At 48.6% G+C, this 26787-nt stretch overlaps 2 protein-coding genes and 1 long non-coding RNA gene across 4 annotated transcripts in view; 2 read left to right on the top strand and 1 right to left on the bottom strand.

The window, feature by feature from the left end:
- Positions 1 to 2042, top strand: part of LOC149372532 (vascular endothelial growth factor receptor 1-like) — a 76618-nt gene extending 74576 nt beyond the window's left edge. For both annotated transcript variants that reach the window (XM_089567022.1, XM_089567021.1), the window contains exon 22: positions 320 to 2042. In XM_089567022.1, the coding sequence (XP_089423148.1) occupies positions 320 to 829 (510 nt within the window). In that variant the 3' untranslated portion in view covers positions 830 to 2042. The remainder of the gene's footprint in view (positions 1 to 319) is intronic.
- Positions 2043 to 22706: 20664 nt separating this feature from the next.
- LOC149372531 (uncharacterized) lies at positions 22707 to 23630 on the bottom strand. The gene is made up of 3 exons (XR_016292452.1): positions 23355 to 23630; positions 23089 to 23264; positions 22707 to 22827 (listed from the first exon to the last, which is right to left on the bottom strand). It is a non-coding gene; the product is annotated as an uncharacterized LOC149372531 (long non-coding RNA).
- Positions 23631 to 23930: 300 nt separating this feature from the next.
- Positions 23931 to 26787, top strand: part of LOC149372527 (uncharacterized) — a 95027-nt gene continuing 92170 nt past the window's right edge. Inside the window, exon 1 of the mRNA XM_089567018.1 lies at positions 23931 to 24168. Coding sequence (XP_089423144.1) covers positions 24087 to 24168 — 82 coding nt within the window. The 5' untranslated portion in view covers positions 23931 to 24086. The remainder of the gene's footprint in view (positions 24169 to 26787) is intronic.

Here is a 26787-nt window from a genome sequence, read left to right as displayed (position 1 = left end):
CAGTTTTTTAACCTTCATTCCGTTCTAATCTGCCACATCACTAATGTAGAGTAACTAACTTCTGTGTAGCCAGCTTGGCTGGAACTAATGCATGCGGATGGTAACATATGATTCCGACAATACTGTCCGTGACAATATGTTTGTCTTATGTAGAATATACACAACTATTCGTTGTGATGTCATTTAGAAGAACTGTAGCAAGCAGAATATTTTGAGCCGGAAGAAGTCACAATGAAATTAAAATAAACCAATGCAGTACTTTCAAGCTTGACACTTATTTATACGCCGGCTCTATTAAGTGTAATCCTTTTCTCTGCAGTACTACATGGCATTGAACGACCCCTACGCCAATGTGAACCATCTCATGAAGAACAACAATGACTACCTGGCCATGGGAAACAACAGCCCAAACCCGGATTACCTGGACATGAAGTCTGACGACGAAAACTACATCAACACGAGCCGAGCCGGCATTCAGACGGGCTCGGAGCCACACTACGCCATGATGGCCACCACCACCGCCATCCCCAACGGTAGCGCCATCTCCCGAGATGGAATAGAAATGATACCCATACTAGGCCACGGCGGCAACACTCATGAGGATGACACGGCTACAGCACCAAGCTACATGAATGTCAGTGGGCCGACGTTGCAACTGCGCCTTCCGGCTGGGAAGCGCCGAGATGCACCGCCTCTTCTGCTGCCACAACCAGGTGAAGCCACAGGAGACACCAGGGCGTCGGATGACTTGAGCGAAGTGTGCGCCACGCCACCGCCCGCGTATAACCTAGTCGTGAGTGTCGATGGTAGTGGCGGCACCGAGGTGTGAGTGGTGGCGGACCGCGCCTGGGTGGACAAGATGTCCTCAAGGTCGAGGAAGACGGGTATTGGGCTCAGAAAGCTTAAGCTTTCTTGCGTTTGAGCTATACTGTTTCAGTGAGGGATAGCTGATTATTCAGCAAACATGTTGCCTCGTGTGACTCGAAGTCTCAATTTAAGGGATACGGCCACGCGACGCTCATGTGCAACGTGGAGAGCACGGACTCTTGTCAAACTTGTGTACATAGTGTTGCTATAGATTTTGTTTCTTGTTGATGTTGTGGCATTTTCGTCCCCCTTACCTGTGTCTTCATGGATGTGATGCGACAATGGCACCATTTATTCGTTTTTGCTGTCGGTGTGCATGAATCTCTGGGCCCAATGTACAGAGCCCTGTGGTCTGCATGGTGGGCACATTTGAGACAGAGTGTCCGATCATGCCAGCAGTACTGGGACAGCTTCTGTGAGGCATGCTGCTTGAATAATGCACGTCTAGGAGCAGTGCTGGCCCAAGTACGTAACCACATGGTCCCTATACAAAGCAGTAGACGGTTCCTGGAATATTACTTACAATGTGTTCTTGTAGTAATAGGCACGAATACCTTAATACTGGTATTTTGACTATGTGCCCCAACTGAAACAGAGTGCAAGCTCACTGCTATGTCTGTCATCCATACGCTATGCGTATTTTGGAACGTAGAAACACGGACTCAGTCGACAAATTCATCCAAACACACACATCAAATGCCATTTACATTCCAAGCCTCAGTTGTCATGCTCTGCTCTTATTGCTGTCTCTGTGTTATGTGACCGCGTCCTTATTCATTTGTGTTTATTAAGGGATGGAAAACCATAGCATGTCAAGAGGACTGTAAATGTTTGCTGGGTGCATCGACGTTGTGGGAAGAGTACAACAGGAACAGTATTCGTGACTCATCTTCTTGTTCTGTTATACGTATTGATGAGACACCTTGTCATGCTTTCTTCTTTTGTTGTCAAGGTTGTGTACACGTGGAAGCATGATGAGATTTGTTGTTCCGTCTGCTCAACTGTGTATACCGTCTTCCTCGCGGTGTGAGCTAGTCATTAAGTACAGCACCCTGGAAAGCAGTGATCTTACATTGACAACACTGACCTCTTGATGTTGAAGCTGTACTCACAACAAGCGGAGAGGTCCCCTATGAAGAGAATATAATTTAATAATAAAAGCATGTCACCTGTGACTGCCTTCTCTCTTCTGTAGCGTCCGTCGTCGAAAAAGTGAATGGGTGAAGCAGTAACGGAGCACCGAATATTTTGAATGCCTGAAGTTAGATCCATGATCCCACGATACTGAACGCTTTTTTTTTCTCGCTGAATGCTTTTTTTACTCTGCTGTCAAGGTGGACACTCACTGTGAGAAATTGTTGCAGAGGCCCGAAGTGTGGAAGATGCGTCAAATAGCATCAGCTACTTATAGTGCCACTGAGGGTGTTGACTCGTTGCTGAATTTTGTCTAAGTTTACTGAGTCAGCACTTTAACTGCGTTTAAGGCGGTCTCAGTACACCATTAACACTTAGCTCAATATCTTGTGCAAGTGGAGAGCTTTCAAACTTGCTAATATGCATTGGCTCAGTTGCTGACAGTTTCCAAGGTCTACTCTGAAAAGCTGTTAAGGTGAACGGGACCAAAACGCTAGCTATAAACATTTTTTTAGTGGTGATGCAAGCCCTGAACGAGTGACAACCCTCCTTAGGTCTAAAATTGAGTGACGGGATCAGGACATCCTTAATCCAAGATTATATTATCCTAGGTACCAGCACTTGGAGTATTTGGTGTGTGCTTGGGTTATGCAGTTTTCACATGGATGGCGCATTGGTTCTTACCTTTGCGTGTCGTGTGTAGTCACTGAGAGCTCAAAATTTAAAATTTCACGCGTTGAGCCGACTGCGCACTGCCAACCAAATCCAGAAGACCACTGCGATGCACGTGTAGCAGGCGTGATAGTAGAAGCCACTGGCTGATATAGCCACTGATAGCCACTGGCTGCATTTGTTTTTCAGTCCCGGACTGTCCAGGACTACTTGCGGACTCGCGTCCGGTATTTGTTTTTCTCGGGCAGCCCGAAAGCTCCGCCCATCTGCCTGTGTCGCCATGGAAGGCAGCAAACAGCTGCGCGCCGCGTTGGCAGCCATATTAAGTTAGTCTCGTAAGCAGCAGTTGTATAGGCAACATGCAATAGCCAGGCGGCGCCGCTGTCGCGCTGCTTACAGCGCCGCCACCATATGTTTTTTTGGTACTGGGTAGGCGGTCGTTCTTTGCGGCGTGCATGCCCAGTAGGAATTTGAAAATGTCGGTTGTTTTATATTGCGGATTCAAGCCTATTGATGCCATCGGTGTGTATTTTCGGCGACCGGAGCTGTAAAAAAGATGTCGCCTTTACGAGAGCAACCATGTTCACTCAGTGAAGGAAACGGACGGCGCTGAAATTTCGGCGAAGTGTCAGTCTTAGCGGGGCAAACACGTGTACGAAGTTCAACTTGTGCATGTACAGTGCATGTGTAAGCAACCGTCTCGCCGCTTTGCATTGGTAACTGATCTGGAAAATAGATTTTGAAAAACATAAAGGGACAAAGTTTAGATGCACGGGACCCGTGATTATGCGAATTTTTCCCATAGCGTGTAATCGAAAGCACAGTAAACAGTGGTGGGTGTACAGAAAGAATTGCATCTATCGAGCCCAGACTGAACGTCCAAGCAACCACACAGTGAGCCTCTTTATGACTCCCGCGGTATCGAGGTGTTTACAGCTGAATTCAGGTTGTTAATAATGTTAGGGCAGTTTCATGTATGACCTTGCTTGTCGGGAGCTAACCGGGATGCGTTTCAGTGGTACTGTTTTCACCACGGACAAAGTGTTTTGAACATATTTTTGTGTTGTCATTTGGGCTGCAGTTGAAGAAGTCTTCACCACTAAAATATAATGCAACCAAATTTGTATGACACAAAGCACTGCAAAATCAATTCACCCCTTAGGCAAAGCATGGAAATCTGCGCGAGACGGGCAAACACATAAGGGAACGACATACGGGAGTGGTACCTGAATTAATCACCTGCGACTCACCCCGCGAGGCGTGCTGCCTTTAATTCATGGTACCTCGACACGTACGCGCTAACGTTGAGCGCACGTACTTGAGTACCAGTATAGGACAAAACCGCGACCAAGAGCCCTGCTTTCGAACGCGACGAATCCTGATTTGAAGACCGTTGTTCTGACAGAACCAGAAAACGGCTTCTCAACGCGGGAGCGCGACCGCAATTCGACGATACCAAGCAAGAGAACTACTAGCGGCGAATTTAATGAACGCTCAATATTATAGCTTCATTCAGCCGCTCCACATTTATACTTTTTTTCTCCTCTTAGCTTCACGTGAATTATAACACCAGTGCAACTTCCTTGACACGACGCACTGCGACGATCCACTTCAGTCGCCGGGTTGACCCGTACGGCCTTGCAGGGAAACGAAACAGCTTCACGTCTCCGTTCCCATCTCGGGTATGACAGTCCTTCACGCAACAGTATCTCCGGTTGGTTTTTTTCCCGAGTGCGACCGACATCCATGGCGTAGGATGGCCGAGGTAAAGCTTCCAGAAAATCCGCAAAGCTGCACAAACTCGCTGTTTGCGCCTTCCTCGGGAAGCGGAGCCGGTCGGGCCGCGCCGAGCTGCCTACTCAGTGCTTGTCTCTTCGGCCACGAGACGGCGCCACATGTACCTGCAAACTACACTGCATGTTGCCTATAGTGAACTAGAATACTATAAGCAGTTGTCGACAGAAATGTCACGCTTTTCAATTGGTCGAAACGGTCGTGACGTCACAGTGCGCGAATTTCAAACGGAGCCAATTGTACTTTGGCTACTAACCAATTAAAGGGATCGTATAGTGATGCTCCAAGTAAGTGGGACTGAGTTTTTACTTAACCAATTAGCCTAATCAACCTTTTTAGTCAGACCAGATAAATAAATAAAACCGAGTAGGAAATTGGCCCAGCTTGGGAATCGAACCTCGGTCTCCGGAGTGCGATACGAGCCCGCTACCACTCCGCCATGCTAGCTCGACGGTTTGGAGTGAACAAAGGCGCGTCTAGTGAATACGGTGTCTTCGTTCACTCCCATCTTCCTCCCTTCCCGTTACGGTGAGGTTTAGGTGTCCACCGAGATATGAGAGACATACATTTCCTTTCCTCAAAAACCAATTTACCGACGAGCAAGGCGTAGAACCGAACGGGCGATGGCGTTCTATGGACTCTCTGGCAGCGTTGCAATACGCTGTCGCGTTTCGCTCTTAGAGGCGAAGCTTAGCATCTTAACCACACATCAGTGACACAAGCAGCAACACTGCGCTTAAGGCTTTCGCCTCACCGCACTTTAGATCAACAAAGTGCCCCCCTGAATTTTTGCGTACTTTTCGTGTTCCTGGAGGACGATATCATGCGTTGAACCTTCACATGAGCTCCGCAGCTGCTCTCTGAGCCATCTTAAGACTTTTTGTTCTTGCATCTTCGTTTATTTTCTTGAAATCACCGCAAACGTGCGCGCGTTCGGAGCTGTGAGCGCGTATTGTTTGCTCGTGGCGTCAAGAGGTTCTTGTTCGCTTGTTTCGCGACATGCTATCTGCGCGCTTACCTGAAAGCATCGCAGGTGAACCACTCGTATAATGGAGCAGCTATAGCGCTTGTTGTCGACATTTTTGCGAAGGCTTTCGTCCATCTGCCTATCCGCAACGATCGAGTTGGACTACTTTGTGCGAACTTCGCCGCAAGCAGTAGCGGCGAGCATACCTCGGAAGCTGAGTTCTGTAATGCACCTACGCTAAGCTGACAGTACGGTCTTCAAATCGACTCAGTATCATGATCGAGCGCACGGCGTTGCTTCGGCGTCGTGTCCGTGGCTTGCGTCGTCTGCTAGCAGATGACGATTTCGCAAGCAGCCTATGGCAAGTAGGTCAAGTGACCATGACGCTATTTCCTGTCAGAGCGGAAGCCGAGACCTGTCAACTAGTAGTCTGGGGCTGGAAAAACAACGCTTTGGGCTGGCTTTTCGTTATTTCCACCGAGTTACAGTGGCACTGTAACCGGGTCGCAATAACGATTTGGCTTGGATTTCCGTTATTGCGAGTCGCAATAACGCCGGCCCCAGAGGAAATTGCTTTCGCAATTACCGGGCTTAACCAAGCTAAGCCTCAGCCAATTTATTTCAGCAGCGTCCGCTTCGGCGGACGCGGTTGTCGACGCGCGTCTTTTCATTTCCTTTTCTCTTTCCTCTTATTTTTTAATTCTCCTATATCTGCACGCGGCAGCGGTGGTGGCTCGGCTCGAGCCAGTAGGCAGGCCCGTGCAATTTCCTTTTGATCTTTCTCTCAGTCGCAACAAAGCAACAACTGGCGGGCGCGTTAGACATGGATGCCAAGGAGACTGCGGCTGCTGCTAAACTACACAGAAGAGCGGAGAAATTGAGTTCTTCCGATCCAGAGGTAGTCGCGTGGGAGCTGGCCGCCGAACAACGGAGGAAAGAACGAGCCGAGGCGAAACGTGCATTTGAAACGCCGGAACAACGCGAGGAACGCCTCGCGAAAAGACGTCGCCAAGAAGCCGAACGACGCGCTATGGCCACCGCTGTGGCCGCTGGTAGGCAACAAAGTGAGAAGGAGCAGCAGCAGAAGGAGGAATATAAGGAAGAAGTTTCAAAGACTCACCGCTACAGTGAACATGTGTTAAGACTAAGTGAAAGCGTGACTGCGTCCAGAGCGTTTACGTCGGACTTTGTGAACAGCCCTGTTTGGTCTTGTTTGTGGTGTGTGAGAGACTATGAGACTTTTCGCTACGTATGTCCGGCCTTAGCCTTAGCTAAGCAAGCCAATTTTTTTCCCACTCCTCCAGAGGGTGGGAAACTGCAAGGCTGTTCTATCACGCTTGGAAAGCTGCGAACAGGGTAGTCAAAAAAAAAAAAATGGCTGAGGCTTAGCTAAGGTTAAGCCTAGTCAGATGCGAAGCATATTGATGGCTAGGCTTGGTAATACATGGCTTTCCTTGGTTGACGTTCATCCAGCTCTTCATCGGTCTCTGTGGCACGCTGAAGCTTTCGCTTCTCGTTCAAATCAGCCCTGCTTCTAGGCGGCATCCAAACACCTGGCCGCCTCGTAAGTGCCCGGAGATGTTGTTGTTGTCACTGAGAGAAGGATGAAAAGGAAATTGCACGGGCCTGCTACTGGCTCTAGACAAGCCACCACCGCTGCCACGTGCAGATAGAGGAGAGGTAAGAGATCAGAGGAAAGAAAAAATTACCGACGATTACGTTACTTCCTAATGCGAAATTTGAGCGCAGCAAATAAGCTGTTTCACCTTTTCGATAGATTGAGGCAAAGAAATCGAGCAACACATGTATGCGCTATCACAGAATTTTTTTTTTATTTTTCACACGTATTCGCAATTTCGGCTCGGGCGGTGCACATATACAGATGCGCCGCCACCGATCTGGCTCTCTGATTGCCACCGCACAGGGGTTGCATTGGAGGAGGAGCGAAGAAAGGAATTAAGTTCGAGCCGGCGCTTTGACAACCGGAGACTCGCAGGAAGAGGGGGAAGGGGGGCGGCGTGTACACCCAGCGGCAAACGATGGGGGCAGAAGCGCGCGCAGCAAGCGGACAACACGATAAAGGGAGGAGGGAAGAGATAGCAGCGACTGACTGATGCCGCTGACGCCGATAGCGCTGGGGGGATGAAAGGGGGGCGGAGCTGGTTACGAGGCCGACGACAACGCCGACGCCGACGACGACGCGAAACACAGGAACGGACGCCAAGAGCTGCGCTCTAAAAAAGGCAAGAAAAGACGCGCGTCGCAGCAACAACTGCGTCCGCCGGAGCGGACGCTGCTGAAAAAATCAGATAAGCGGCCGAAGCCGCGCTCGCCGAAGCGAGGCAAGCTCAGCTTTATACCGCTGCTGTAGCGTCACGTGGTCAGCTGCAGCGCCTCTGATGTGGAGCCTCCACCGCCGCGGCCGACCGCGCGAGCCGGCAGCCCATCTCTCCTCTGCTGTGACGTCATGTTGTCACGTGGTGTCACGTGGTCACGCTAAAGGTCAATGGTAGCTCCACCGCCGCGCTCGACGGGCTGTAGTGTAGCTCTAGTAATATGCTTCGCATAAAAATGTTTTCTCTAGCATCGGACACTTTTGCTACTCACCCATGAAACATGACTTCGTGGATACCGTAGGCGCCATGCTCCATCGACGCCGGCTTCTTTTCAGAGGTTGTCGGTCGCAGCGACGGAAGATTCATCTGAGGGCATTGCAGGTTTAGAAAAAGCAACGCGAGAAACGCGCAGCGTAATACTCTACTCGATTCATGCACAACGCTCAAACGAAAAGGGTTGGTGCACTGACGCGCCTATCCTTGCTTTTGAACGTCGCGCCTCAGCATCGTTTTGCGTTATTTCAGAGTCAGCGATACTACTTCCGCGTTCGCCCAACTGCGTCGCGAAATGTCTCGGCGCTCCTGTGGCTCAATTGCCGCACCCGTGAGCGAACTCTGGTGAGCCTCTGTGCATACTTCGAACAGAAGGGCTTGACGTCCCGTTTGTTCTGCGCCAGGTAGTTATTTGCAGTGACAGAACGCTCCGCGTGTGCTACCTTCGGACGCTTTACAGCTGGGCGCCCCCACACCAGCTTATCTGTACAGTGAGCCGCGAGCGTGTGCTTTTCTCCTGGTTTTCCTTTGGACACGGCACGCGCGCGGCATTTAAATATTTACCTTTGAGCGGCCGGCCTGCGACGAATAAGTGAATGTGCGCGTGCCCTATGCTCCCCCACGCGCGCTCGGGCCCTCGAACACCAACACGGATCCAACCAGGGTGTATAATGCGTTGACATGGCAGGGCCGTCGCCCAATGGATTCTACACGGCCGCAGTAGTACACCAGGATCAATGCGTTAACGGCCTCTCCTTTCGAGCTCGAAATTCAGCGCAGGTTGAGGAAGTAGCCATTGCGCTTGCCGCCTCGGACTTGAATTCGAAGGTAATCGTGACAGATTCGCGTCGAGCCTGTCAACACTACCTGGCTGGTGAGATTTCATCTTTAGCCTACTGTATATTAAAACGCGCAGTAAGCGAATAGGACCCTTCACCCAAACGCATAGTTTGGACTCCGGGCCATCAGGGCGTTAGAGGTAATGAGGCTGCGGACGCGGCTGCCCGAGCGCTTACCTACCGGGCACTGCAGGCTCTTCCGGCTCAGAGATTGTGCAACCGCTTCTGCGGTTCAGAGAAATTCTTGACGACTATTGCGAACGCCATCGGCTTTTCCCGGTCCCTGCTAAGGGCCTGAGCAAAGCTGATTAGCGAACTCTGAGGCGCTTGCAGACCAACACTTTGTTGTGTCCTGCAATAGTGAAATATTTCGACCCCAAAATTGATGGGCGCTGCCCTCACTATGGGGAAGTATCCGATACCTTCCACATGGTTTGGGCCTGTCAAAAGAATCCTTCCCTTCCCCCAATCCTTCCCTTTCCCGAGAGGCATGGGAGGCAGCCCTGCTCAACTGCTCGGGGCTGTAGTCTCAAAGGGCTCTAGTCCAACGGGCGCGAGTAGCGGCCTCTTCCAGCGGGGTCCCGGACTAAGGACTCCACCTATGTAAAGGGCCATTTTTGGTCTGCAAACTCTCCTTTTGTTTATTAAAAAGTTTTCACCATCACCACCCACGAACAATGGCCCGCGCGATGCCCTCACTGGCGCAGGGCAACGCATCTATGCCGGCTTGAAAGTCATCGCGGTGGACGCAGCCCGCCGCTTCCTCTCCACCACGCAATTTGCACGCCCGCACACTCAACAACCTTGCGCGTTGAGCACCCCACATTTAATTCACTTTAATTCCCTGTATTTGTACATTGTGTATATTGCCGCCCTACCCTTATCCTTCCTTCTATTGCTCCCCCCTTTCTTTCCTTCTCCCTGTCCTCTCCGTCTCATTTTATTCTCGCTAGCCGCAGCTCAGGTGCTTCAGGCTTCGATGGCAGATGCCGCGGCTAGCAACATCTGTTCCTTCATATTTTATTTTCTTATTACCAATAAATAGCCACTAACAACATAAAAAATTGGCTGTGGGCCTGTGGCTTAGCTTGGTTAAGCCTGGTAATTTCGAAGCAATACGTGGTTCTGCTGCCGTCCTTGTCGTTCTTCTTCTGTCTCCGTAGCTCGCTGATGCTTTCTCTTTGCAACCTGCCGAAGCGTATAGGCTGGAGGCGGCATCTCATGGGCTTGACGAGAAGAGCGCAGTAAGGCCACGGCCGTGGCTATGCGCCGCGCAAGGCAACGGCGTGTTGTTGTTGTTGTTGTGACTGAGAGAAGGATGAAAAGGAAATTGCACGGGCCTGCTACTGGCTCGAGCCAAGCCACCACCGCTACCACGTGCAGATAGAGAAGAGTTAAAAGATCAGAGGAAGGAGAGAGAGAGAGGAAAGGAAAGACGCGCGTCGCAGCAACAACTGCGTCCGCCGGAGCGGACGCTGCTCAAAAAACAGATAAGCGGCCGAAGCCGCGCTCGCCGAAGCGAGAGCAGCTACCACGGCGTGAGATGGGGCCCCGTTTTTACACAGATGGTATGACGTCACATAGCGCGCAGCGCCGTGGTGAGAGGAGCGGGAGTCAGGCCGTGGCTATGCGCCGCGCAAGGCGACGGCGTGAGATGGGGCCCCGTTTTTACACAGATGGTATGACGTCACGCAGCGAGGTCACACGAAAGGTCAAGCGTGGCTATGCGGCCGCGGCACGGCACGGGCTGAGGTGGTAGCGAAAGTAGTATTGCTTCGGAATAAAAGTGCATTCAAAAATGCATGCAGTGGCTACTTCACATCACGCCTTTGTCCTCGCTAACACAGTCACGTCTTTCTACACACAGAGAAAACGTCAAAGCCTTCGCGACGAAAACCGTGAGGTCAAACAGCTCAGTTTCGGTAAGGTACGCTCATATCAGAATAAATACCGCAAATTGTTCGCATCAGACTCTGTATGCAGTGCGCAAAAACAACAAATGCCGCTGAATTTATTGTCAAACAGCTCACAATAACCAACGTATACCTCACCTCCGAGCAGTGAACAAGCAACTTTTAAAAATTGGCAGCGGCTTAGCTTTGGTTAAGCCCGGCAGGTTGCGAAAGCAGGTGCTTTATACTGCATATGCAGCGCTTCTAGTGGGAAGAGCGCTGCGCGCCGAGCCAAGCGGCCGTCGTTACCCGACGAGCAGAGTTGGTAGGTAGCCTGTCTCTCGCTCCTGGTATGACGTCACACCGTGACGTCACTAGGCATGGTATGACGTCAGGGGTCATTCTAAACGTCAAACATGCCAAGTGGCCGCCGCTACGCGAAAGGCTGTTCTTGAGAGTAGTATTGCTTTCGAAATAAAAAAGATCGCCGTCAGCAAGGTAAAAAAAAATGGCAGTGGTTTACCTCTGGTAAACCGGGTAAATTGCGTTAAAATGGTGTGCGCGTTCTTCTGGCGATTCTTCGGCGCGTTGCCTTCGCCTGGTAGCATTGCGGCGTTCCTGAGCAGTCAGGTGTTGAGATTGTTGTTGTTGTTGAAAAATTTTATTGTCCAACAGATAAGGACCACACCGCCTGGGCCGCTCTGTCTCACCCCCCTTACGGGGGAGGGGACTTAGGAGCGGCCCAGCCGCACGGGATGGTCGACGTCGATGCTGGCCGGGTTGGTTTCGCCGGCGGCCTCTTCTGCCAGTTGGACGGCGGTGAGTTGGAGCTCAGGGTCCGAGCTCCGCAACAAGGTTTCCCAGGCTTCCCTACTGCTAATGTTTTGCGCCCTGCCTGGGGAGGAAGTGCATTCCCAAATTATATGGTCGAGGGTTCCTCTCGCCCCACACTTTTTGCATTTATCGTCCTCGCAGTCCGATCGGATATGTTTATTTAGTACTGGGTTTGGGTATACTCCAGTCTGCAGGCGTCTCGACGCCGTCGCCTGACTCCTATTTAACGCCGTGTTTGGTGGGGGAAAACACCTCCGGCATTGCTTGTAGTGTTCTGTAATCTCTTGATACGAGATTAATCGCCCTTCTCTATCATGTTCGGCCTGAGCTGACCCTTCCTGTACAGCTCGGAGGTAGAGATCTCGAGCTGCACTGTGGGCCGCCTCGTTACCGCTGACAGATTCGTGCGCCGGGGTCCAGATGATGTTGATCGTCCTATCAATCGCTCCTTGTGTTAAAATTTTGGTGGTGAGGGGGTTTGCCCTCCCTCTACTGAAATTTTGGATTGCAGTAGTTTTACTGTCGCTAATAATGTATCTAGCTTTGGTGCCAGCGCAAGCGATCACTATCGCGGCTTCCTCCGCTATCTCGGTTTCTTTCCCTAGTATGATGGCCGCAGTGATGAGGGTGCCCCCCCCCCCCCCCCATCTACCACCGCTACGGTCATATATCGACTGTGTCTGTCCCCTGCCGCATCTACGTAGGCGACTTCATTTCGAGGTTTGCCCCGATACATTGTTTCTATCGCTTCCGCCCTTTTCTGTCGCCTTTCCTTATTAATCTCAGGGTGCATGTTTTTGGGTAGGGGAGGGATTCGTAGGTGCGCCCTTATTTCCCTGTCAATGCCGACTCTAACCTTTTGCCCCCTGTCTGTGGCCATTCCATTATTACTGAGCGTAGCTCTTCCCACTCGCGTCGTGCTGAATCTTTCAAGTTGCGAGGTTTTAACCGCTTCCGTGATTTCTGCAATCGTATTGTGCAGTCCTAGGGCTAGTAGCTTCTTTGTCGATGTACATGTTGGGAGCCCTAGAGCCTTTTTTACGCATTTCCTGAGGAACGCGTTATCTTGCTCCTCTCATCTGCCTTTAGGTTCAAATATGGCGTGGCGTAGCTAACTCTACTAATGATGAAGGCCTGTACCAATCTCAGGATGTTTTTTTCCTTGAGGCCGCCTCCCTCACGGAAGACCCTCCTGATGAGGTTTAATGTCTCGGTCGCGTCGTTTTCTAACTTGTGAATTGTGGTCGTGTTTCTTCCATGTGTTTGTAAGTGGAGGCCCAATATTCGTATTGTGTCTACTTTTGGTATCTCCTTTCCATTCACGTACACCTGTGGGTCAGAGGGAGGTTTGTTCCTGAGTGCCTTGCAATTATACACGAAGATTTCTGGTTTTTCAGGCGAACATTTAAGTCCTCTGTCCTCCGCGTACTTAGAGATGACGTTTGCTGCCGCCTGCAGCGTTTGATTGATCTCTGCGTCGCTCCCTCTGTTGATCCAGAGGTTGATGTCGTCCGCGTACAGGCTGTAATTTAAGTTGTAGTTCCCAATTTTTCGTAATTCCTTCGGGAGCCCTCTCATGGCCATGTTGAAAAGGGTGGGTGACAGTACCGATCCCTGAGGTGTCCCCCTGTTACCTAGCCTGATCACTGCAGATTGTACTTCCTGGAAAGTTATTACCACCGTGCGGTCCGTTAAGAAATTTCTGATATAACGATAGGTTTTTAGCCCTATTCCTGCCTGCTGGAGCCCCTCCAGGATAGCTTCGTGCTTGACGTTGTCGAAGGCCTTTTTTAGGTCCAGTCCCATAATGACTTTCGCATCTTTGGTTCTGGAATTAATTATGTCTTGCTGCAGCCGCAGCATGACGTCCTGTCTACTCAGATGGGGCCTGAAGCCATACATCTCGTCTGTCCATTTCTCGTTTTCCTCCATATAATTTGAAATTCTGGTCTGAATGATGAGTTCCATTAACTTTCCTACACATGACGTGAGTGATATAGGCCGGAGGTTTTCCAGCTGCGGTTGCTTCCCGGGTTTTTGGGATCAGGATCACGGTAGCCTCTTTCCACAGCGGTGGGATCTCTCCTTTTTCCCAGCAGTACTGCATGTAGCTGGTAAGGGCCTCTATCGAGTTGTCATCTAAGTTCCTGAGCATCTTATTCGTGACTCCATCTGGCCCTGGAGCCGACTTGGTTTTGAGTTTCGCTATCTCCGCCCTTACTTCAGCTCTCGTGATGGGCGCGTCTAGCTTCTCATTTGGAATTCCCTGGTAGTCGGGTAGCTGTCTAATTTCCGTGTCGCCTATGTATGTCTCGACGAGTTTTTTCATGAATATGTCGTCGTGCTCTTCGCATTCGTGTCTAACCTTAGCCATTTTGACTCGTGCTTGTGTTTTGGATGTTTCAGGGTCTATTAAATGTTTTAGGATATTCCACGTCTGGGGGAGGTTCATATTCATTTCCATGTCGCTACATTTGTTAGTCCAATTTTGTTCACATAGTTTAAAGGCGTAATCAATCTTCTATTTCTTTGTTATGACGCGCCAGCCTTCTTCTGAGATTTTTGTTGTTTCTACCTTGCCTTTTAAGTCGGCGTTCCATGCCCTGTTTGGCCCGACTCTTGCACATGTGGTGTTGAGATTCATCGGTGACCGATGACGACGAACCACTCTGCGAGGTAGAAGGTTGTCGCCGAGCTGCATCATTAGCACGACGCTTTGCAAGACGTTCTTAACGCTGTTCTGGCGTCTCTTGTGCACGTTGTCGCTTTCTCGCTTCTTCCTGTCATTGTCACTTCTCCTTAGAGGACTGCATAGCAAAGCATTCACGCCAAGGCAAGCGCGCATTTATAGACGCTTTACGGCGCGGGAGCATGGGCGCCGCCATATTTGGTGACATGACCATTCCGCCAAGCTGCCAGGGAGTCCGCAGAACGCCATCGCCCGCCGCGGTGGCTCAGTGGTAAGGCGCTAGCCTACCAAGCCGGAGTACCCGGGTTCGAACCCGACCGCGGCGGCCGCGTTTCGATGGAGGCGAAACGCAAGAGGCGCCCGTGTGCTGTGCAAGTCAGTGCACGTTAAAGATCCCCAGGTGGTTGAAATTATTCCGGAGCCCTCCACTACGGCACCTCTTTCTCTCTTTCTTCTTTCACTCCTACCTCCCTCCCTTCCCTTACGGCGCGGTTCAGGTGTCCGTCGAGATAATGTGAGACAGATACTGCGCCATGTCCTTTCCTGAAAAACCAATTTACCAAGATAAAAAGAATAAAGAAGCGGCGCTTGCATTTAGCTCGTTTAAAGGATTTAAAAGAAGGCCTTGTGCGCGCAGTAGACTCTTCGAAAGAACACTATTTTAATACAGTGCTTCCAAATTTCATTGTAGAGGAACCAAAAAAGTTTTGGCCAGCGGAGCCCTGGACTGAGGGCAACCGACCACTGATTAGAGGCGGACGACTTCGACAGAGAAGGCTCCTGGGGGTAGAACCAAGACGTCTCTGAAGATGCCCCCAAACCGCAGGAAAAACCATTAGTTTTCCCTTCCTTCCTTGGAATTATATAAGCGAAAAAAAAGAAACCAGTGTCGCAAATTTTGGTTGATAGTTCTGTAGTTACCGATCACGGGGACATTACGCACCACTTCAATGACTACTTTCACAGTGTTTTTTCAAATTCCGGTGCTTGTCCATCCAGTGACGCTGTGTTTGACCTCTGTGATGTAAATCTTATTTCATACCGTGGCGTGGTTTCAATGCTACTGAATTTCAAAACTAAATCATCATGTGGTCCCGACAACCTTCCTAACGTGTTCCTGAAGCGATATGCTGAATCTGTTGCAAAGTTTCTAGTTATTATATTCCATATTTCATTGTTTCATGGACCTATGAAGAATGATCTGAATAGACAAGACGACGCTACGAATTTTAGGCGGAAGTAACATCACCGATCACTCCATCGTATGGTTCCCGGCACACATGGGCAGCTTAGGAGATGGCCTGCGGAATCTCAACGAGATCGCACACGAGGCGGCGCGAGGGCTCATCGGCCGCGTCCCTCTGGTTTCCCCCGCTACTCCGCATATCGAGTACAGGGATCAATTATTCACGTGCAACGAGCTTACTAAGCACTTTTATCTAGGCAGACGAGCGTTTCCCCTCTCGGATATCAAACTAACCCGCAGCCAGTCGGTCACGTTACGCTTGCTCCAAACGAACTCATACCCCAACCCCTGGCGCATGAAGCACATCGACCCAGACTACGACGGACAACATGTGTGTGACCAGTGCAGTGAACGTGTAGACTTGACCCATATGCTGTGTGGTTGTGCATCAAGTGACGCCTACGCCCAGAACAAGGAACATTGGGACAAAGTACTAAAAAGTGCTTCACTACACGACCAGCTTCGGGCTGTCCAGGAGGCCCGCGAGGCGGCGGAGAGCTTCGGGCTCTCTGTGCCGACGTGGGAGCTGCCCTCTACACCTGGCGCCTAGCCGAGTGTCCTTCAGGACCCCTACTGTGGGAAATAAAGTTTTAGCACCACCACCATTGCTTCATGGACGCCTACCGAGCGACTGGAAGATAGCCAGGGTTGTGGCAATACAGAAGAAAGGTGACCGCGCATTATTACAAAATTACCGTCCAATATCGCTTACGTCATCATGTTGCAAACTAATAGAACATATTATTGCCAACCAGAGTAATGAATTTTTAGAGGCGCACGCAGTCCTCTCTAATTTCCAGCACGGGTTTAGAAAAGAATACTCAACAATTACACAACTAGAGACAGAGTAATACATTCACTCTCGCTTCATGTCGTGATAAGAACGGCCAGATTGATGCAATATTTCTTGATTTCAGCAAAGCTTTCGATAGAGTTCCCCATGACAAACTGACATTAAAACTCAGACGCATTAACCTGCCAGAAGTTTTAATCATATGGATATCAAACTATATAACCAATCGCTACCAATTTGTCGCAGTTAATGAGCAACAATCAGGTTGCCTTCCAGTCGGCTCTGGCGTGCCCCAAGGAAGTGTGCTGGGGGGACATTACTATTTTTATTATATATTAAGGACATTACTACTGAACTTGATCCGAATGTGGAAGTCAGATTGTTTGCGGCTGATTGTGTGCTTTTTCATGAAATAACTTCAATTGACGACCAAATCCATCTTAACTCCTCTCTTACTAAGATTTTTGAATGGTGTGAAACGTGGGACATTAAACTTAACACTGATAAGACCGTCTTTCTTCGCTAATCTCGCAAAAAAGCTCCGCTTTCTTTTAACTACAGGCTAGGTTCGTCGCCTTTGTTGGAAGAGACTAAATATAAGGATTTGGGTGTCACACTTACTAATATCATGGAATTTACATATAGATAACATCTGCTCTTCCGCACTCTGTACACTATACTTCTTAAGACATAAGCTAAAAATTATCCCCCTAGCGTAAAATTACTTGCTTACAATTCACTAATTAAACCGAAACTCAAATAAGCATGCGTTGTCTGGGACCCGTTTACTAAGCGCAATATCACCCGCTTAGAAGAGGTACAGAGAAAAGCTGTAAGGTTTATTTACTCTAAATTTTCCCCGTATGACTCACTCTCTGAAATAATGCAGGTTAATGGTATTCAATGTCTTGCACAACGAAGAAAAAATTTACGTTTGGAATTTCTTCACTTGCTTTGGAAACAAGAATTAGCCATTAACCCTGCCCCATATCTGTCGCTTTCAACGCCGAGGTATACAAGCCACCATCATGCTAATTCTCTGACGCCGTATTTTGCATGAAGAGATTTATTCAAGTTTTCATTTTTTTCCTCGCACTGTAACCGACTGGAATGATTCTTTATTGCCTTTCGCCACACTTTGATGTTTACTAACTTTGTTATTATTGTTTTGTTTGCCATTCTGCTCACCCTGATTGGACCTGTACAAGGTTCGCAGTATTGAATAAAGAAACAAGGAAAGGAACGTCAGGCTGAGGGTGGAGATGAGCTCCGCCAGCTTACGTCCTCTTGCCTTTTCGAAGTGGCAGCCCCAGCGAAGACTGGGAGCGTTGAAGTCTCCAACGATCACTAGAAGCTCTTTGGCTGCCATTTTGATCGCACGAAGGAAGATTTCACTGAAAGTTACGCGCGGCTTACGCGGAGGGCAGTATATGTTGAGGATATGTATTGACGGGTCGCGGCGTCTGAGGGGCAGTACCCGGACCATTGTATATTCTTGCTCGGTATCCAAGTCTAAGTCGACCTGAACCACGTTGTAAGCCTTATTCACCAGGATGCACGTAGAGGAGCCCCCGTGAAAGGTGCTGTAGCCCGAGAATTTAGCGTCTATGCCGGGCTCCTGCAGGGCAATGAGCGCCGGCATGTTACCTAGGGGCTGCAGGTAGAGCTGGAGGTGTGACCGCTCTTTCCAAGCTCTGAAACCCCTGCAGTTCCACTGGATGATCTGGAAATTTTCAAGGTTTTTAGCATTCCTGCAAGATCTGCTAGCCATCTTGTTGTATTTATTTACGGGGCGAGCGGACTAGCTCTGGCCGGGAACCGGCTGAACCGTGTTCCTCCGCTGCCTGGAGGGAGGCTGTCTTACGTTTGAGGTACGGGGATTCGATGCTAGTGGAGTTCTTAATTTGGGTGCTGACCCAGGGCTGCACGGCTTTAAGGACGGAGTCAGTGACCTGGGCCATAAGGTCGAAAAGTGTTTGCGTTAAGGCTGCCTTGAACATGTCCTGGAAGGACTCGCGGACTGCTGACATGATTTGATTCGGGAAGGCCGCCACTTGCTTCTCCAGTCGCTCGGTTTGGCGCTGCAGTGCCTCGAGGCCGCCGACGCGACCAGCAGTGGAAACTGATCCAACTACCGTGTCCCCGGTCTGCCGCGAGACGCTAGTGAGGCAAGATGTTACGGATCATACGTCATCCTCGTTATCTGGCTCAGCTTTCTGCATTGGTTCGGATGACCCGGCTGACGCTTTCTTGGCCTTGGGCGGAGGAGCCTGCTTGGGCCCCGTCTTTGTCTTCGGCTTGGATCCGGATGGGGAGCTCGGTTTGATGTCTTTCCGGAACCGCCCGGCACAGCCGAGCTTGTCCGAGCTCTCTTATCACCGGGCGGCCGTAGAGCAGCCCTCTCGCATAGACATGAAATACAGCTTGACTTCATACTACGAGGTCACGGAAAGCTGAGCAGGAGGGTCTCTCCGCCACCCGACCGTTCCGCCGGAAACGAGGAGGCAGTTGCGTGGAGAAGATTACAAGCCCCTTCTGGGTACACATAACAATCTTGAAAGAGGAGAGAGACCTATATTGCATAACGTGCGGAGAGAGGGGCACTCTCGACCACGTAGTATGGGAATGTACTGTCCTGGGAGACTGCTGCGGAGTGAGGACACCGCTCAACAACAACAAGCCATCCGCCTGGCGGCTGAGGTCATGAAGCGACAGTGTGTCTTAGTTTGCGAGGCTCCTCAGTAGGACTCCCTTAGGCCTGCGTGCCGGGCGGTCGAAAAAGGAGTTTCATTTCGGCGGAAATTAAAGTTTTGGTGATTATGATGAAGGCGTGTTTTCCTTAGATTTTTCTCCGTATTCCTAATGTTTTTCAAAGCGCACGCGAGATTAAAAAGCGCACCTGACGCGCTTTGCTCTCACACTTCATGCCTGCTTTTGTGCATTTCCTAAAGACACCTTTCTGCCATACTTAGCTATACTTTTTGGCCTAAAGGCTTCTTACATAGTATTTCAAGTTTTATCGCTATGCATGAAGAATATGTTTGTACCAGGTGTGTGAGCCCGAACGAAATAAAACTTTTTTATTTTCGTTAATTCTTCAGTATTCCTGCGTATCAAGACTTGAGCATTTATATGTTGCAGTACAACCTTTTCAGGCATCACGATTCTTGCTTCCATGTACTTGGTGCATATTGATTTTCAGACATTTCCTGTCTGTGGGTAAAAAAAAAAATGAAATAGTAGTTTGAGTGCATGGATTGTGACTTAGACAACTAGCATCACATATTGCATGCTCTTGAAATTCCTCTAGCTGTTGTACAGAAGTCTGTAATTGGCTTCATTGCAGCTTCATACCTGTACCGCTTAGACTCTACACATAGCTCTTTTCTCACAAAAGGAAATGTGTTTAGGTTCCTGAATAGAGCAGTGCACGGGCCCGCGCCCGGCACGGTCCGGCAATTAGTCATCCACTTGTGTCAGTTAAGTGCACTTCCGGTGATGATGATGATAAATTTTTATGGCGCAAGGGCATCTGCGGCAAAAGAATGCCATTACACAAGGTAGATTCATTTGCTCAAGGTGGGGTTAGAGACCCATTTACCAAGCATTTCACCCTGATTAAGGCGAGCACTACACCAGCGGAAGCTTGTACCCATTGTATATCCGGTGGGTACCCGGCGGAACTGGGGATCGAACCTCGCACCTCCCGCACGCGAGGCGGATGCTCAACAACTAGGCCACCGCTCCGGTAGTTGAGCATCCGCCTCATCATACAACTCGCCACTTGAGCTATGTTCTACTCCTGGTGCTACTCCTGGTGTCAAAAATGTTATTGATGGACTCAGCGTTCATTCCGCTCCGGGTTATGACTGCGTTAACCCAAAGTTCTTACAAAGCACTCCAGCTTATTCTTCCATTACGCTAACCAAACCTTTCCAGCAATCACTTGACCAGTCAACGCTATCTACCGAGTGCAAAATCATAAAGGTGGTTCCAGTCTACAAATCCGGCAGCAAAGCATCCCCTAGTAACTACCGTCCCATATCCCTTACCAGTACTTGTTGCAAAATGCTCGAGGATATAATAATTACCAACCATAATGACTTCCTTGAATTCAACTCATTTTTTGCGTGAGCGCAACATGGTTTTCGAAAAACTTACTCTTGCGAAACAGTTAATATCGTTTACACATGCATTGCATCGTATTCTAGACCTATCGTCACTGGCTGAGTGTATACCTTCAAATTTTTCAAAGGCTTTCGACAACGTATGTCGCAAGCTTTTGCTTCATAAACTAAAAAAACTGAATATTGACTGTAACTTATTGAAAAGGATTAATTGTCTATCGCTCACAATTTGTTTTTGCTAACGGTTATAACTTCGGTCTTACCGAGGTGTCTTCCGGAGTTCCACAAGGTTCAGTTCTTGGACCCCTACTGATTCTAATTAATACTAATTACCTCCCCTGTCTTGTGAACTCTCATATTCACCTATGCTGATGATTGCGTCATTTTTAGAGAAATAACCAACACTAACGACATTACATTACTTCAGTAAGACCTCAACACAATAGGGAACTGGTGCAAAAAATAATTAATTCAGGTAAATATTAACAAATGGAAAGTCATGCGTGTATTTAGAAAAACTTCCGCCCCACCACACTAATACATCGATAATATTTCGTTGGAATCAGTCTCGTCATATAAATACCTCGGCGTTCATATTATTTCTAATCTTAAAACTTGTCTCTTCATACCGAGAACATGATTGAAAATGCTAATTGCATGTTTGGCTACTTACGTCGCAACTTTTTTAATGTTCCTTCTAATTTTAAACTGTTGCTTTATCAAACACTAATACGATCCAAACTAGAGTATGCAACATCTGTTCAGGACCCTGCTCATGACAACTTGATTAGTGATCTTGAGATGGTGCAAAATAACTGTGTACGTTTTATCCGTACTAACTACAACCGCACAGCGAGTATAACTACTGTGAAGTCTAATCTCTGCCTTCCATCGCTGACATCGTGTAGAAAAGTGTTTCGTATGTACCATCATCCCACTCTTCGCATCCCGCCGCATTGATCATAATCACAAAGACGGAATGGTGTCGTGCAACACGAATTGCTTCTCGCAAACATTTCTGCAGCGGACCTCACGCGTCCGAAACCACCTTCCTGCAGAAGTTGCTGGCATTGAAAATTATGAGCAGTTCCGCGTATCACTAGCTAACATTCTATATTCAGGGGCTGTTTAACATTCATGTAATCAACTGTATTTTTCTCTCAGTTTTTGTATATTTACCACTTCCCCTCTATAATGCCATGGGCCCTGAGGGGTAATGTAAATAAATAAGTAAATAAATAAATATATTAAATAAAGTAAATAAATACAGATTAATGTGCAGCTTCGCACACAAAAATTCATTCGCTAGTATTTGTTTCTTTCTGCGAATAACGATTTCCAGGCAGCCTAAAGACTCATATGGCACTGACGTGAATATTCAATTTTCATAGTCACAAAGTTCCATACTGAAGAGCGCAGGATAGCGCTTGTCCTGCGTCGTTCTTCCATTGTGTTTGCCATTCTAGGCACTACTGTTCGCTTTCTCAAGTTCTATGCACCATCTAGCCCAAATTTAAGCTCTTCTAAATCACCTTTGATATTAGCAGTTCCAAATTCAAGCCTTCTGCACGATTTGAAGGACCTATGCTAATGTAATCACACAGCCGATTTTAGTCCCAAGGAGCTGAGGACTCATTTCGTGCTAATGTAAACAGCTAACTATGTATGTACTATTGTAACGTTCATTTTCTATTTTACCTTATGTATTGTTCTTATATTCCGTGGCATAGTGCTGAATGTCTTAATTTTTATATGCAGTATAGTGTAAATTGATACTGTATATCTGCTGTCAAAATGTTTTTTCTCTTCTCTTGTAATTAACATGTGTATCGCCTATGTTTTTGGTGTACCTTTCATGTTATGTTAAAGTAACAACTTGTTTTTCTTACTTTCACTACTGTCATGTAATGGTCCCCTGGGCCTTGTCGAGCTGTGTGCACAGCTTTTATCCCAGAGTGACCAGCCTGAATTTTCTGCTAAATAAAGTGCATTGAGCGATTGACTTTTTCATTGATATGCAACTTACAAATTATTGGAAATGAGGGGAACATGTGCACGGGGCGCAAAGCGCGTGGTCTGCGAGGAAACAGTGAGGTGGCCCCGAGAAAGGCCTTTAGTAACGACGACATCCGTTTTGTACCTCTTCACTTGGCAGCGACGACTCGGCGTGAGCAGTCCTCATGGTTTTGCCCGAGCTGTCGAAGGAATCCTCGAACGCGACCATGACCTTTGACATCTGCTGTTTTTATTTAAAATACACAAGGGAACAAAGTCGGGCTGTATGCAGTGGGATCGCCTCGTGGTTCCATTCACGGCGAACAATCGTCCGGCAAGCCCGTCTCATTGGATGGATTCAGGAAACGACTGCAAAGAACAAAAAAGAGGAGCGAACAAAGGTGCGCTGTACACAGGTTAAGACGCAAACAGGTTATAAAGGTGTATAGGTTTGGACATCTCATCAATGCCCCGATCTCTCGCTACGTGGTAGCGGTCCGCGGCGAACTATGACAGCCTCGGCTTCCGAGGAATGCAGGAAACCATGTTGCAAAAAAAAGTTACAAGCGCCGCAATTTGATGAGTTCTCAATGCACAAGAAAACTTGCGACAGTTTAGTACAGCCCTTACCTCGGGGTTGAGAATGCGCACGCCCTAAAGTGCGTCAGCGTGGCTGTTGGCGGTTCGACTGGCGACGCCTGCGGTATTCAAAGCGCGCCCGACGTGGATCCTCGCAGTGTCGCGGAAAAACTTTAAATACGAGCCCCGACACTAGCCACGTGCTCCTGTAGCAGAAGAACGATGTCCTGTAATGCACGAGGAGAGTGGGTAAGCGGTACAGCACTTCATGAAGCGAAATTTGAAATGATTATGCGTATTTTACGAAAAATGCATACCTTTATGTGGCTGGTGATTTTTCGCGGGTCATCTCCTCTGTAGTGATCGTTGTCGCCAACATACAAAAGAACAAAATCGGCGCGCCGAAAGCGCGTCTGTTCAATCATTTTAGCTAGGCTGACAGCTTCGGGGTCGCCAAATCTGAACGTGCCTGTTCTGACTAACGGTGAAAGCAGCAAGCGAGAAGTGCACAGAAATTTCTGCTGGCTGTCGCCGACGAGCGCAACACGTCTCGAAACTCGCGCGCCGAGGTTCGCGAACCGAATGCCCGCGTATCACGCACGAGCGGCGCCGCGGGCGCATCTACAGACAGACCGAGGGAGGCGCGGTGACGCCACGTCCGGTTGAGAACGAGGGCGAAGACAAAAACGTCACGGACACGGAGGAAGTTTTTTTCCGTCCGTTCTCCACGGTCACGGAGAAGCGCATCCCATCGACCAATCGGCGTTTCCAGCCTACATACCCCCAAACGCTTCTCTTTAATCAGCGCCGCTACCACGTGAGCGGCGGAGCCGGAGCGCTCCCCCCCCCCCCCCCCCCCCCCTTTCCCCCGAGACTTAGCGCCCGCTCTTGACCATCAGCTGAAAGCCGGAATCCGCCTTCGCGGCCTTCGTTCCACGCTGTTCGGAGCTAAGTTCGGCGTGATGTCTTGCGGAGTCAGAATAACGTAGCGTTTATTCGGTGCTTTCTTAATTTTCGCGTCATCTGCATTGCCTCGCATCCAGAAGAGAATGACATCATGTGCGGTGATTGCACAAACGTGGATTTTGATACAGCTCTTGTCGTTGTGCCGCACTTCACACATCGGAGAAAGTGAGTACACCTTCGAGACTATTGCTAGTTCGTTTCAGCGTGAGATATACACTCCTTCGAGGAATTCGCGCGAAGTACTCGTAGAAAAAGAAATAACCAATAATAAGAATGTTTCTTCGTTGCATAATGGAAAAGCCGGAAGGAAACTGCCACCCAGGGCATCTGATTCCGACTAGTCAACGAAAAACAACATCCAAGTAGTCGGTTATAAATCGCGTGTTTATTTGTTTGTTTATTGCATATTATACATTGCCACGAGGTTTCTGCTATTTTTAATTCAGCGAACAATATTTTGCCTCCGAGATCGTTCTGCACGCGACAGTTACATATTTTCAAAATTACGCTGTAAAATTGGCACGCAAGAAGTTCATCTGTTCGCTTTTTATTTTTCTACTTGCTTCCGAATGCGTTGATTCACTGCTGATTTTGTGTACCTGAAACTTATGTTGAAACAGGAAAAACTTCATAATAATGAGGTAATCAGCGCACCAATTATTGGAATTTCAGGGACTATTTTATAGCGCTTGAGATGAGCACGAGTAACGTCGATTTCTGCCCATAGATTTATTGTCCTTCGATCCACATGAAATATTTAGTTTTTTTCAACGCTGCCTTTAAAAAGTGCAACCAGCATTTCAGACAGCACATTGTAATTTTTGTGAGTAAAGTGGTACATTTTAAACCGGATAGATCGATATTTCTGAGCATACTTCCAACGTTTGTCACGGGATTGTGAGTCTTCCCGCTCCGTTTATATTGTTACGTCTAGGGGTTTATTCAGACCGGGACGGGTGATTCAAACCAGCTGGGTCCGCTTGCCGAGCACGAGACGCAACCGACCCCAATCTCTTCATCTTCGGCGTAGTCAAGAACGCCCACCACGCAGAATAGGCATCGCTCTTCATGGACGTCACAATATATAACTTAGCATGAGGCGCAGCACTCCATGCGGGTGAAGGCTCTGTGACGGAAATGGTGTACAAAGATGTCATTGCTTGCCATTATTGTTTTAGATGCAGGGTGGAGTGCCGTGGACCATACATATGTGTATACATGCCGAAAGGCGTTTCGTTAGCAGCTGCTTCGTTAGCTCCTAACGAATGAAGACTTATATTAGAGTATTAGAATTATTGTTTAGCTGGAAATGCCTCGCTATTAATAATTATTAAGGCAATCAGCTACAGCCCTCAAGGAAACCATGAGTGCAGTACCTTAGCTCTGTGCTGTTTCTCAGTGCCCCCCCCCCCCCCCCCCAGTCCCATTCGCAGTGATAGGAATACAATTGCATGTGATCCTACATACAAAATTCAATTCAATTTTATACACGCATTCCATAGCTATACTGATGTTTGCTGCAGTTAGAATATTTCACCGTTGTTTTTGATTTTAAGTTAGTTTTACATACTTGTGAGCACATCAGCTAATGTTGCCGTCCTGAGTCTAATCTTCTGATTGCCAACCATGCTCATTCTTCGATTGTTGGTAGGAAGCCCTCTTTACCAGATAAACTTGATCTGATAGTGGTTATGTCGCGTAATGGCTCCATTTTGCTTGGTAGACCATGATGCTGGCTAGGAATTTTTGGGGGGACCACATTCGGATCCGACATAAAGGGAGAATAATTTTTTTGAAAAGCTTAGCATGAGGAGTTGGGTCCCTGTCAAGCCTGCATGCAATACGAAGTTGGTGCCTTGAATTAAAGCGACATACTGTTCGCACCCGAACTAGCGTGCCGTTTTTATGCAAAGTTTAGCAGTGTAAGCTACGGGCATTAAATGTATCTTACGAATAGTATCCTGCGTAAGTATTTTAGAGTATCAGCGTAGGTATTTAATTTAGTGCTGGCAAAGATGCTTCAGCCACGCGCTTAAAGTGCGCACTTTTTTTTCCAATGCCTCTCCTTCTGCCTTCCGTATAATAAGGTAGCAAAGACAAGGACAGCGCAGGGCAGACGTTGAACACGTGCCGATTGCAATTCGCTGTAAGGCCAGACTTTTTTCTGGTGACGGATTCAATTTCGCCCGTATGCATGCATACTATCGTGCACAAATAAACTCGAACGAAACAATACAAACTACATGCGGAGATAGCATGGGTTTGGTTGACGGAAGGGTAATATTGCCGCGCTGTTGGCCTTCACGTACTTTTAGTTGCGACCCCCCCCCCTCCCCTCTCCCCCCTTTTCTTGCAGTCTCCCCCTTTGTGCGATGGACGCAAGCCCCGCTGATTTCGCTCGCTTTGCATTTTCCTTTCCCTGTTGGCCTTGCGACACAGCAACACAGACAACACTTGTAGGAATGCGCGTGCACAGCCGTTGCGAGGATCCCAACGCGAAGCACCTGCTTCGCGCCGAGGCGTGCTGAACAGCCAGGCGCCGGCAGCAACCGTTTCAACACGTTTAGCATCAGTGTGACCGGAGCTGCAGTCCTTCGGATCATGTGAAATAGGGCAGAACTGAGGTATTCCTGAGTCGGCAGCAAACAAGAATGTGTTGGAGAAAAACGCGCAAATGTGGGGGAACACTTGGACGCGATTCAGTATTGTTTGCTCGAGGGATCTAGTCTTATAAGTTATAGTACGCTGAAAATCACTTAGCGCAGTCGAGTAAATTCTCTGAAC

This window comes from Amblyomma mixtum, chromosome 1, assembly GCF_055824585.1.
Source record: "Amblyomma mixtum isolate Tamu chromosome 1, ASM5582458v1, whole genome shotgun sequence".
NCBI classification, from domain to species: domain Eukaryota; kingdom Metazoa; phylum Arthropoda; class Arachnida; order Ixodida; family Ixodidae; genus Amblyomma; species Amblyomma mixtum.
Note: the sequence above shows the minus strand (reverse complement) of the source record. Positions and strands in the feature narration are given on the sequence as shown.